General features: G+C 41.0%; 1 protein-coding gene across 1 annotated transcript in view; it reads right to left on the bottom strand.

Moving 5' to 3' along the window:
• kif19 (kinesin family member 19) overlaps positions 1 to 9,676 on the bottom strand; it is a 207,603-nt gene extending 197,927 nt beyond the window's left edge. The window contains exons 1-2 of the mRNA XM_059948568.1: positions 9,264 to 9,676; positions 1,330 to 1,410 (exon numbers count right to left, since the gene is read on the bottom strand). Of these exons, the coding sequence (XP_059804551.1) occupies positions 1,330 to 1,410; positions 9,264 to 9,302 (120 nt within the window). The 5' untranslated portion in view covers positions 9,303 to 9,676. The remainder of the gene's footprint in view (positions 1 to 1,329; positions 1,411 to 9,263) is intronic.
• Positions 9,677 to 12,918: the final 3,242 nt, after the last annotated feature.

The following is a 12,918-nucleotide window of genomic DNA, read 5'->3' as shown; positions in this document are numbered from 1 at the left end:
GGTACGGATAGACCAGAAAGCATAAGTAAACCCCTGTGGTTTATGTAGGAAGCTATGTTATGCTCCTCACTGGAATTAAAATAAATCACATTACACCTGGGGGAGATCTAATAGAGATGTGCTGGAGTTCCATGAAGAATTATTGCAGAATAGTTTTCCAATAATTATCTGTGTAGAGTCCTCGCTTAAGCATTTTACTTTGTGATTTATGCAGCCATTATTATTTGCATGAGGTACTCATTTTCCAAGCAAGTCCTATTACTTACAGTAAACACAAAGTACACTGCAGGTGCTGGGGTCAAATCAACACATACAACAAACTGGAGGAAATCAGCAGGTTGGGCAGCATCTGTTGAAAGGAGCAGTCAACATTTCGAGCTGAGACCCTTTGTCAGGATTGTCCTGACGAAAGGTCTCAGCCCGAAACGTTGACTGCTCGTTTCAACGGATGCTGCCCAACCTGCTGAGTTGCTCCAGCTTGTTGTGCGTGTCCTATTACTTACATTGTCTGTAATTTCCTCTCAAGTTCAGCCACAGATTCTCTCCAGCTCCTTTCTTATTCTTCCAAGTATAGCTGTTTGCATTTAATCTGCCCCAGTCTTCAAGTGGATGGAAATTATTTCTCATCTCTATTTGCTGCATTATTTCAGATTGTCTATGTCTCTTCACTCAACTCCAGAAAAAACATCAGTACTTTGGAAAAAGATTGGCATTCAAAAACTGGTGTAGAAACAACTTCATAAATTCCTGACTCAAGAAAGACTACAGATGCTGGAAATTTCTAGTAACTCACACAAAATGCCAAAGGAACCCGACAGGTCAGGTATTCTGCTTTAAGGTTTTGTGAACTCCTCCAGCGTTTTTGTGAATTCCTTCCGAAATTCCTTCTGTCATGTTTCTTTCCAATCAACCAATCTCACTACATAACTTTGGGGACAACTTAAAATAAATTAACAACTTCTTCCCATTCACTGTCAGACTACTTACAGTACAATCGTCATTGATTCATTCAAAACCACATTTGCTTCTTGTCACTCTCCCTTAGAAAATGTGCCCTAACTTTACATACCATGGAAAAGTGAACACAGTTCTAAATACTTAGTTGCTATTGAGATAGAAGAGAGCAACAGCCAACTGTTACTAGTTCCACACAAAAGTATTCCAAATTCTTTGGAAAGCACAATAGATTGGGCGCTTTTTTTATATATAAAGGCAACAATGAACAGCCTTTTGAGGATAAATTTGAACTATAGGGGAGAGGAAAACAACAGAGTAGATTTAAAGCTCTGTTAAAATTAGTTTGATCTAGAAGTAGTCATCAACACTGACCTGCTCATCAACTTTGTGAGCAATGATTGAGGCACCTTCCTCCACTTCTGCCTCATTGATGGGCCGAATCCGAAGGGCCACCTGTGCAAAACAGAAACAGAGCTTGTTACTGAAGGCACCAATAGAGACAATACCACCATTGGCAGTCAATATGGAGTGCAAATGTTTTTCATGAAGGCACTGGATCTGGGCAGCAGAAGTAGTTTAAACATTGCTTCATTTATTCATAGGACCACACTTGTATATTGGTGATCCTAACAACTAATACCGTATTGCATTATGCACTTGCCCTAGGCCAAGTGGGCTATTTTTGCATCTAGTTATTTGGCATATCTTATGGTTGTTCAACTCTTTCATGGGACACATAGAATCTTAACAAATTCATTCCTCGGTGAATTCCAGATTAGGTATTTTGCCTTGGGTTTCACCAGTGATATGAACTTATACTTTAATGACCAGGTACTTCATTTACATTTTTTCTGCCTGGAGTCTTGACAACCTTAGACAACACAATGGTAACTCTAATGCATCCTACCTCAGGTGAATAACTGGCCCTCAATAATCCCAGATAGATTACACCCCAGATACACCCTTGAACCATGCTAGCTGACCCTAGTGTGAAGGGACTAAGGATTATGTATTGGGCCCAGGTTTGTTTGAAAACTAAATACAGGTCTTAGAATGCAGGCTGGATTGAACCAAACTGGGCCAGACTGACTCTTCAGTAGTAAATACTTTAAAAATCACCTCTGGTTAAAAGTATTGATGAGTGGTCGTTGTGTGGATACAATCCCCAAGATAGGGCCTGGCGGACTGGGAGGAGACACTCAGGAACCGAGGCTGGGCGGCAGCCCTGAACTGGCCACATTGTTAGATCGAACAGCCCAAGCAGAGGGGTTCTGAGAGATAATAACCGTAAGATATAGGAGAAGAATTAAGCCATTTGGCTCATCAAGTCTGCTCCACCATTTTGTCATGGCTGATCCATTTTCCCTCTCGGCCCCAATCCCCTGCCTTCACCCCATATCGTTTTATGCCCTGACTAATCAAGAAGCTATCAACCTCTCCTTTAAATATACTCACTCATTGCATGCCCCCATACCCTGAACCAGAGCAGCAGGTCTTTCCTCACAGCCTGGGACCCAAATATATAGGTTGTGGTTGGATTGAGCCTGATATTTATTTACAAAGTGCTTGGGCTAAGGTTCATTTTGACAGTGGATAGGTCATAATTAAACTTTACTCCCACCACGCAAACCTTCAATGTGAAGGGGGTATTAGTTTTTGTTTTGCAAGGAGTTAACGTTAGTGAGGATCCTCATTTCTTCTTGGAAGATGTTCCAATAATTTGGTGTTCCAAATCAACCAACAGGAACTAAATCAGCAGATTTGCCAACTAAACAAACTCCTTGATACAGACCATGATCTGCCATTCTCAGGTCAAAACCCTGTTGTTAATTAAAAATGTGGCTTTGTATCTTTAGTCAAATTATGAGAACCTGACACAGGGCACTATTGAAGAGTTGGTGTAACAGCAGTTCTATTATGCATACTTCCTGTTATATTTGTTTTTCATTTGAAATGGATACATGCCACAGCCATTATTGTCAAGAAGGTGACCCTTTTTTGTTAGCGAAACTGTCAGATCAAATGTTCTTGGCAACTTTTTGTGGTTTTCAAAATGATTGTCTATTTATGATGGTTGGAATCATGGAAGGAGTGTCATGCTGGATTAAATTCTAATAGTCTTCTTTTTCAGGCTGTGTCCAGATAAATGACTTCAGCCAACAAGGGACTACTGTTCTCGACTTATTCAGCTGAATAGCAAAAATAATTAATCCTCTGATTACCAGTCTGTTGAAAAAGAATCTGATTGTTCTTCAAAGAAACCTGTCCTCACTTCATTGAAAACATAAGAGAAACCTGTCTCCACTCAAAGGATGCCAAGTTCACAGGGATAATTTTGGCAGGCTCTGCTACCGGTCTTGAAGGATGCCAGTGTAATCAGAGATAGGAAGATAACACTATAATGTAGGCACTGTGGACCATGCTCATTATCAGAGAGGTTCCCCACCAATTACAGAGTCTCATTCTTTTCTCCCACGTGTTCTCAAAGGTTCCTGTTCCTGCTTTGCTTATCAGCTTGTAAGTAAGACCACAGGACCATAAGATATAATAGCAGAATTAGGCCATTTGGCCCATCGAGTCTGCTCTGCCATTCCATCATGACTGATTTATCATCCCTCTCAACCCCATTGTCCTGCCTTCTCCCCATAACATTTGATGTCTTTAGTAATCAAAGGCCTATCAAGCGCCACTTTGAATATACCCAATGTACTCCATTGACACTTTCAAATGCCAGCTCAAACCTATTTATTTAACCTTGTTTTTAATTAACATCTTTTGTCTTTTATTTGAATTTTTATTTATTTTCATGTTTACACTTTATCCCATTGTAAAACACTTTGAACTACATTGTCTGTGTGAAAATGCTCTATAAATCAGTTATTATTACTAGTTTTTTTTTAGTTTCTCTCAAATGAACAGTTCTCATGTGAAGCTAAAGTTTGCAGAAAATATTTTTGGGACAAATTAGAAGTGGAAAGCAAGACCCTGTGGAGTTTTCTGTGGCATTCCTTTCCTTTGGAGTCTTTTTAAACTTCTTTTAAAAGAATAGACTATCAATTTAGCTTTAATAACATACCTGGTTTCATGGATCTTGAAATTCCACAAGCTGTATGCCAGCAAATGTGCTTATGCTACCATGTCGGACTGACTCTCCTATAGTTTATTTGGAGGGCATACTGTATACATGGAGTTAAAAAGAATGTAAATCTTAACTTGTCTCTGCTTGTGGTGTTAGCTGCCCTATATAGTGAGAAATTCAACTACCTATCTGCTGATGATGAACAGCTTAGAGCAGAATTCAAGTCAAGTCAAGTCACTTTAATTGTCATTTTGACCATAACTGCTGGTACAGTACATAGTAAAACCGAGAAAACGTTTTTTCAGGACCATGGTTTTACATGACACAGTACAAAAACTAGACTGAACTACGTAAAAAACAACACAGAAAAAAAATTACACTAGACTACAGACCTACCCAGGACTGCATAAAGTGCACAAAACAGTGCGAGCATTACAATAAATAATAAACAAAGACTATAGGGCAGTAAGGTGTCAGTCCAGGTTCTGGGTATTGAGGAGTCTGATAGCTTGGGGGAAGAAACTGTTACATAGTCTGGTCGTGAGAGCCCAAATCCTTTGGTGCCTTTTCTCAGATGGCAGGAGGGAGAAGAGATTGTATGAGGGTTGCATGGGGTCCTTCATAATGCTGTTTGCTTTGTGGATGCAGCGTATAGTGTAAATGTCCATGATGGCAGGAAGAGAGACCCCGATGATCTTCTCAGCTGACCTCACTATCTGCTGCAGGGTCTTGCAATCCGAGATGGTGCAATTTCTGAACCAGGCAGTGATGCAGAGATTCATACAATTAAGGATCATTTGAACCATATTAAAAAAAAGTCCAGCTTTGAAATGAATACAGGGCAAGTTGGTATCATGATTATATTATTGATACCACCATGGTCCTTATTGGTCTGGAGCACTTCAGGGGATAATAAGGTCAAATCCTGCCAGTGAACTGAATTAACTATTATCAGGGATACTAAACATTGCTGTCATGCTGTAAAAATACGAGGTTCAGGCTTCTTTGAAGAAGGAAACATACTACTCACTTTCTAGAGTTATTTAATTTACTGAATACAGGTTTCCTTGCTGCTATGGTGGGATTTGATCTCATGTCTCCAAAGATGATCCAGTCCTCTGGACTGCTTAATCTATGCTTTCTAAGTCTTGCAGACCTACAGCGAAGAACTTGTCTCTTAAATGTTATCAAGCTACTGAAAAGTGGTAATGTTAAAATTGAATGAACTACCTAGTATCAATATAGGAACTTGATTTCAACATGACAAAGGAACACCCAGCCCATTAATCATTGAAAATCCTCTCAGTAACGTTTAGGCTGCCAAACCTGCAGAACAACACTAATCAATCAAGTGATATTGCCATACTTGCATCTTTCTATCAACGTCCTGGAATCCTCGATCTCATCTCTAAGCATGTCCAATGTAGGTGCTTGGCTCCTGAAGACAGACCCAAGAGATAAGCGGCTCTGGGAGTCCTTAATATTGAATCTGGACTCCAAGGTATGACATCTTTTATTCATGATTCATGGCAGTGAATTAATAGTCCTCAATGTTGAATATCTCTTGGAACAAACAGCAGGGAAGAAAACTCAGCAACTGCACAAAGATTTGGGAGATTGTCAATGTTCATCGCCAGAATAGGCTTGGTAACATCGCTGACCAAACTAGCAAAGTTCTAAAAGGATTTTGATGTCTGTGTGTACCCATGGAAGATGGTGTGTGAATCAACATGAGGAAAAGGCATTATTGACCTTGTCTGTACCATTTCACCTTGTGTGGATGCGCTTGTGTGAGGTGACTACTGCACTGTCCTTGTTGGAGGTGTCAATCTCCTACATGCCAGTTGGGATAGATCCAGAACAAACCTACCAGACTTTCAGTGAGGCATAATGGACCATCTGTTGCTGAACTATTTTATCCACCACATCTATAAACTCATGGTGCGACACATCCCTCATTCTACTTTGTATTCAAACCAGTTAACCAATCATCTTTCAGTAATGAGTGCAGTAACAGCATTCCAGAATTGATATCAAGCATAGACAATTATTTCAATCTGATAAAGCTACAACACAGGCCAAACAACATTGGAAGTAGCAGATGAGCTATAAAAGAACCAAGGGGTGCCACAGTCAGATCAAAGCCACATCCAGCAGCGAAGAGTGGTGGACGATTAATTGTGAGGAAGTGGACACATTAACATTGCACCCTCAATGACAATGATTTCTAGCTTTGGAGTATAAAAACCAAGGCTGAAGTCTTTGCATCCACCTTCATGCAGAAGTATTGGGGATAATTTATCTTCTCCTTTTCTCAAGGCCATTCTTCAGATAAGCTAATTCACTCTATGTGACATAAAGAAGTTCAATGCATGTATTTTTTTGGCAAACCTTTTTGGGCATGACAAAGTCCGAAAGTAGTGTTAAAAATTCACCTTCCAAAGCCAGCCATCTTCCTAGCCAAGTTGTTCACCTCCAATATCATGCCAAGATGTGGTATCTTAGCAAATACACAAGGACTCAGAAATTGCTCCGGAGAACCCCATGCTGAATGTGTGGGTAAGAATCCAGTGTCAGTAAGATTTAGTTGTTCTCAACTCATCCTTTCTAAACCCTTTGATATGAAGCTTGCTTGGTGTACACCCCACAGTAAAATGTGAAGTAGTTGTATAATTCAGCAAAATAAAATGTCTGAACTTTTAGTTGAGTTTAGTTTAGAGACACAGCGCAATAATAGGGCCTTCCGGACAAATATGCCTGCGCTGCCCAATTACATGTAACCAGTTCATCTAATAACCCGTGTGTCTTTACAACGTGAGAGAAAACTGAGCACCCGGAGGAAATCCATTTGGTCACAGGGAGAAGGTAAAACTCCTTACACAACTGTGGAATTGAACCTACTCCATTTTAGCTACTACACTGTGTGTCAGTTAAGATGTGCTTGCTTCCCCCCACCCTCAAAACTTCTTAAATTGCTATTTGCGAAATGGTCAGGCACAATTGCGGGTAGCACACCATGAAATAAAAGCTGTTCTTAGCTCATCCAACATCTGCTCCATGGCAGTAGAGAACACTGTGTTTAATCCTTAACCACTTAAAATGACAATCAGGAGGAGAAAACTGGCATGTCCCTTTCCACAGAAAATTAAATCCATTTGTCAAAAAGGTTCCTTCAGCCAAGTCCATACTTGCAGTACTGTTCCCGCAAGTGCTGGCCTGCACTGTTGATAAGTGGCATGTTGGCTGGTCAGAGCCCCTGGAGGCATGCCAGAGTAAAGTATTGAAGCATGAGACAGATTCCATATTGTAACCATCTTTGCCCCGGTTGCTTCTGCATGCATGTCTACCAGTGCTGGGAGAGGAGTTTGCTCATCCTCTCACTTGTTGTTTGAATGACCTTGGAGTGGCCACTGAGCCTCACATTTTTGTTTGCTTTGGGTACCACCATGACCAGCATAGCCTGATCATTTCGATTCTGTTTCAACCCAATTCTATTAGTTACCAATTCATTTGGTTCCTGGATAAATTGCCCTTCCAATGCATAAGGAGCTGGCTATGAATTGTGACCGGCAGGTTTTGCACCTGGTGTAATACAAATATGCCTAATATCATACTTACCATCATATGAATCTCTTAATATTTTTCAGTCAGGAATCTAGACCTTACTGTTTCCAAGTTGAACACACTAAACAATTTGCTTTCAGTTGATGTAAGCAATATTACCCATAAAGATTGGTGCACGACCACCCTTTTCTACTTCATTATGTAGCTTTCTGGTTCATCAGTATACTTCACAACATTGTTTTTGTCTCAGTATTTGGAGAATTCCTCCTGAAAATGCCTTCCATCTGTCTACAATTCCCCTTAAAGGTTGTGGCTGAAAGCCGTGGTCCAGAGCAGAACAGTCCACAGGAGTGTCAATCTTCATCTTGACACTATCGTTAACTAATTTGTGTCTTTATCCACCTGGTTTTCATTTTGCATATTTGCTGCGTGCACTCTGTTTGCACCATATTATTCACTTTTCTCATTCACTCACAAATAAATTTACTGCTCATCTGGCTTTAAATTCATTTTGATCTTCAGTTGCTAACTTCTGAAATGTGGTCTTTAAGCGGATATTTACAACACTTCACTATTTTGAATGAGCAACACTCTAGCGGGTGACGCCACTTTTTCTTAATCCCAAAATGCACCAAACATTTAAGAAGCTCTTAGATAGGCACATGGATGATAGAAAATTTGGGCTATCTGTGAGGGAAGGGTTAGTTTGATCTTAGAGTAGGTTAAAATGTCGACATCACATTGAGGGCTAAGGGGCCTGTACTGTGCTGTAATGTTCTATGTAAACAACTATATAATGTGGTTGTTTATCGCATTTCTCGTTGTGGACATCCCTGAGTGTAAATTGGCTGCTTGCTTTGTTTGCATTGTATCAAATGCAGTCTAAATATTAAATGATTGAATTTAACCTCTTTAATGTTCTGGTTCACCATGGAGGTAGTCTTGCCGGGATCCGTGTATTCTCAGTGAAAGTTGGATTGGTTAAAGCTAGAGTTAGATACACACGGATCCACCAGATTTTCCCAGCATGAAAGTGAAGCAAAATATTTGGAAATGGAGGGTTCCAAAGGAGAAATAACAGGGATGAGTGAAAATGTATGGTTTTCTCAGGACGGATGTTGAGGTAATTTGAATGACACTTTAAAACAATTCAGGTAAATTCTCATTTTGGAAATACACCAATCTCAGATCTGTTTACAATGGGCTCCTGGTAGATGCAGGATTTCTAACTCGCAAAACAAAACTCCTGGGGTTGGTTTCTTCTTCATAGAAATACGTTTTAAATCAGACCATACACATAAAACACTATTTAAATGCGGACATAATAGAAATACGAACTAAAGTGATGTGTATTTTATCTTAAATGTCTGAAAAGTTTAAACATTTAGCTTTTAGTTAAGTGTTTAAGTTAAAAAATATGAAACCATCGTTTTTACTTAAGTCACCTGCATGCAAACTCCAAGAAAATTAAGTATTTGTTTTCAACCTTTATCCCAGACGTTACCGGTAGACTACAACACCAAACGCATACAATAAGAGTACACAAAATGCATTTCCTGTAAGTTAAAGCTGTTTAAACGTCGTTCCCTTGAGTGGAATGTTGTTTGATGTTTCTAGCCACTATTTTATAAATTGTTATTTATTAGGGTTAGGGTGAACTTACGGTCAGCTGCTGGTCTTTGGATTCTCCTCCGTCCTTCATGGTTGTTGGCAATGGGGGTGGGATTACATGGCGGTGGGTCGCAGACACTTAGTCACGATCACAGACTGTCCTCTTAACCCTCACATTCTCTCTCTCTCACCTTCTTCTCGCACACCCCTCAACACAACTTTATTATGAACCGCCCGATTCAGATCTCCAAATCCGGACCAGCACGCAATCTTCCCGCTTGATTTTTCCCTCAATTAAAGAAAATATATTTATTCCTCTTTGGAGGTCACCCTCCTGTGACTGTTCAGCCTTCTAATTGCTAAGGTATAGAAAACGGGCGCCATTCGCAGCGGCTGGACCAGCGGGGTGCGTTGCTGCTGTCGATCCCCGCTGTGTGTGAATACGATGTTGGTCTGTATCCTAGAGCCCTACAGACTTTCAAACTGGATTCCGTGCGCAGGAAATCCGAGCCGACACGGCATCGGTTGGCAGGTGCTCACAGAGGCCGCCTGCCGACGATTCGCGGTTACAATACCCATTGAAGTGGAGACTGCGGGGCGCCGGAACCCGGAGCAGCGAATTGTCCGCCTGAGGAACTGTTGGGGGTGGGAAAGGATTTATCGACATTTCGGGCGGAAATCCTGAATCGGGCGTTTTCGTCTCTGTGAAAATCAGAGAAGAGACATGTTACATGCAACACAAAATGCTGGAGTATCTCAGCAGGTTAGGCAGCATCTATGGAGAAGAAACAGTCGACATTTCAGGTGGAGACCCTTCATTAGGATTGGAACGGAAGGTGTGTATGTGGGGGGAGGGGGATCTATAGGTTCGTTCAGGTTTAGATGTCGCATGCCCCTGGGGTATTATAGGTCAAGGTCTGTAGAACAAAACTCCTAGACTGTGGGTTTTACCACTAGCAGCTTTGGAATCAAAAGCAGGCTCTCACAGTATGGATTAGTCAGAATATAACTCACTAATAACATTTAAAAGACATTTGGATAAGCATAAATCAATGCCCCCATCCCTTTCCTTTTTCCATGGTTTTCTGTCTATTTCACCAATCAGCTTCCTAGCTCTTTGCTTCATCCCGCTCCCTCCAAGTTTCACCTATCACTTTGTGCTTCTCTCCCCCCCCCCACCTTTCAATTCCGCTCCTCACCTTTTTTCCTCATCCTGGAGAAGGGGTTCGACCTGAAACGTCGACTGTACCTTTTCTCCATAGATCCTGGCTGGCCTGCAGAGTCCCTCCAGCATTGTGTGTGTGTGTGTGTTGCTTGGGTAAGCAGACTGTAGTGGCTACTCAAACAAAACACAGCCGCCACTAGCCACCACACGGGGAGTTATCCTGACATGACGTGCCCTCTGATCAATCCAATAATAATGTTCAAACAGTCGAAGAAACTAATTGAATCCTTTATTGGCAACTAGAAAAGCATACAATCCTGAAGCGATGAAACTTAGGAAACTGAAACTAGAGATATTAAATGTACTTAAAGTGGACTTAAGTAGAGTTAAGCGAATCCAAATCAGAATCAGGTTTACTATCACCGGCATATGTTGTGAAATTTGTTAACTTAGCAGCAGCAGTACATGATAATATAGAAAGAAAAAATTATAGTAAGTATATATGTATATTAAAAATAGAGCAAAAACAGAAATAATATATTTAAAAAGTGAGGTAGTGTTCATGGGTTTGTAACCAGGTGACCGATGAATATCATTCTTTATTGTTAAAATGCACTTATGTATTCTCCTTGGTAATGCTAAAATAGCTGCCTGCGCCTTTAAGATAAAATGGTGACGTCATTCTGCACGTGTGGAATAGATCGAAAAGTTGCCGCGTTGTAGAGACTGATGTCGAGTGCTTTTCCCTAGGTTTGGTGAGGAAAGGTGAATAATATTTGATAATATCCACGTAAATTGGTTTATTCTTGTTTGTAAGTCAAGAATATCAGTGATTTGACGTGTTTAACATGTGGATGCTTTAGATTTTCGCGAGTAAATTGATCAACGCTGGATTGGGTGATGTTCCTTATCGGCCGTGTAAGTTAGTCTATTTACTAATTCAACTGCAAGGCAATATAGTGTAAAAGTCCTTGCAAAAGTTTATTTTTGTCTGTATTGTTTCATGACCGAATGTGAATGTTAATCTCTGCTCACGTGGCGTGAGCGAGGAGAACTCGTTTCAAGGTCCAGTCTTTATGTGTTTGAAAGTTAAGCACGTGGTGCCAAAATTATCTTAGTTAAAATGAGATGTATTCACAATTTTGGTGGTATTCTAATGTTGTTTGTATTGTTTTATTTTAGAATTGCCACTACCGTATTGGTTTTGTATATTTTATTTTCATACTGCATACGTAACGGGTGTGGTCCGAAATTAAACTCGGATTATAACAGCAGGAACTGCTTTTCTCATTCATTTTGTCGTTTTTATTTCTATAGTCTCTTTCTGCATTTAAAACAGATGAAGTACTTAAAGACCAGAAAAAGGTATTTGTTATCTCGCTTGTGTAATTTTCCCCGGGCTACAAATTTTGGTACCAGGAGTGGGGCAATTCCAATCCAGTTTAGAGGGTTTTTGTTTTTTGCATATAGTACAATATACAATACATTATACGGTAGTGGTGAAGAGCAGGTCAACTGCTCCCATGGGACGGGAAGGAGAGCCTGTAATCGCGCGGAGACCGTGCCGGGGCTGGGACATCGGGACGGACGTAGAACTGTGACGGTGATCCAGAGCAACTGTGGCCGTGAAGTCATCGTGTTCTCTACAGGAGCCGTCAGCGACCCCTTCCCCAGGCTTGTTGTAGAGACTTCAAAGACTCGATTTTCATCATGAGCAACCTGAACCTGATTTGAATGAACAAATTAGAAAGTTGCGTAGTAGGCTTGAGAGAGCCATGACAACTATAGCAAAACTAGGCAAAAGCTCCTACATATATGTTCCAAAGGAAGGACACATTGCTCCATTGACGGGTGATGTTGAGAAAGATGGGAGGCCTGTTGATGACTTTATTGAAGAAGTCGAGCACGTGCTTTGTGCTAGAAATCAGCCTGGCCTGGATCGGTATGATTTTGCTCAGGGTGCAGCTCCAGAAGAGGCGCATATGCGCAGTGATACAGTGGAAGACTAGGCTGATGACTTGTTCACCTAGCTCAGGGAAGCTCACAGCGGCAACCGCAGGGCACCCAGCCAAACAGCGTGAGGGTGAAGACATGAGAGTTTTCTCATGCCCTAGCCCAAACTCTTAACTTGCTACTGAAGCATTCCCCTGATGCTGTGGCCAAAGAGAGGGTGGTGTTCGGAGACCCTTCCCTTAAAAGGGAGCTCCACGGGTTTGTGTGGAATAACCCCAAGTCCTCTATAATAGAAATGCGAGAAGAGGCTCCTCTGTGGTTTTGAGAAGAATCCTCAGGAAATGTAAAGACTGTAAAATCCAAGTGTGGCAATAGCCAGGCATAGTGCTTAGCTCTCAAAGCTCAGGAATCTAAGTCTATCACCCTAGGTGATGTCTTTAAGGTAGTTGCAGAGTAGGGCAAAGCCATTAGTGAGTTGACTCAAGCAGTGAAAGATTTTGCCTTACAGAGAGGTATTGCACATGCCGCTAGCTGTAGACCTGAGTTACAACCTAGGTTCACAAACAATCGGCAACAAACATGTTTCAAA

The sequence above is a fragment of the Hypanus sabinus genome, chromosome 23 (assembly GCF_030144855.1).
Source record: "Hypanus sabinus isolate sHypSab1 chromosome 23, sHypSab1.hap1, whole genome shotgun sequence".
NCBI classification, from domain to species: Eukaryota; Metazoa; Chordata; class Chondrichthyes; order Myliobatiformes; family Dasyatidae; genus Hypanus; species Hypanus sabinus.
Note: the sequence above shows the minus strand (reverse complement) of the source record. Positions and strands in the feature narration are given on the sequence as shown.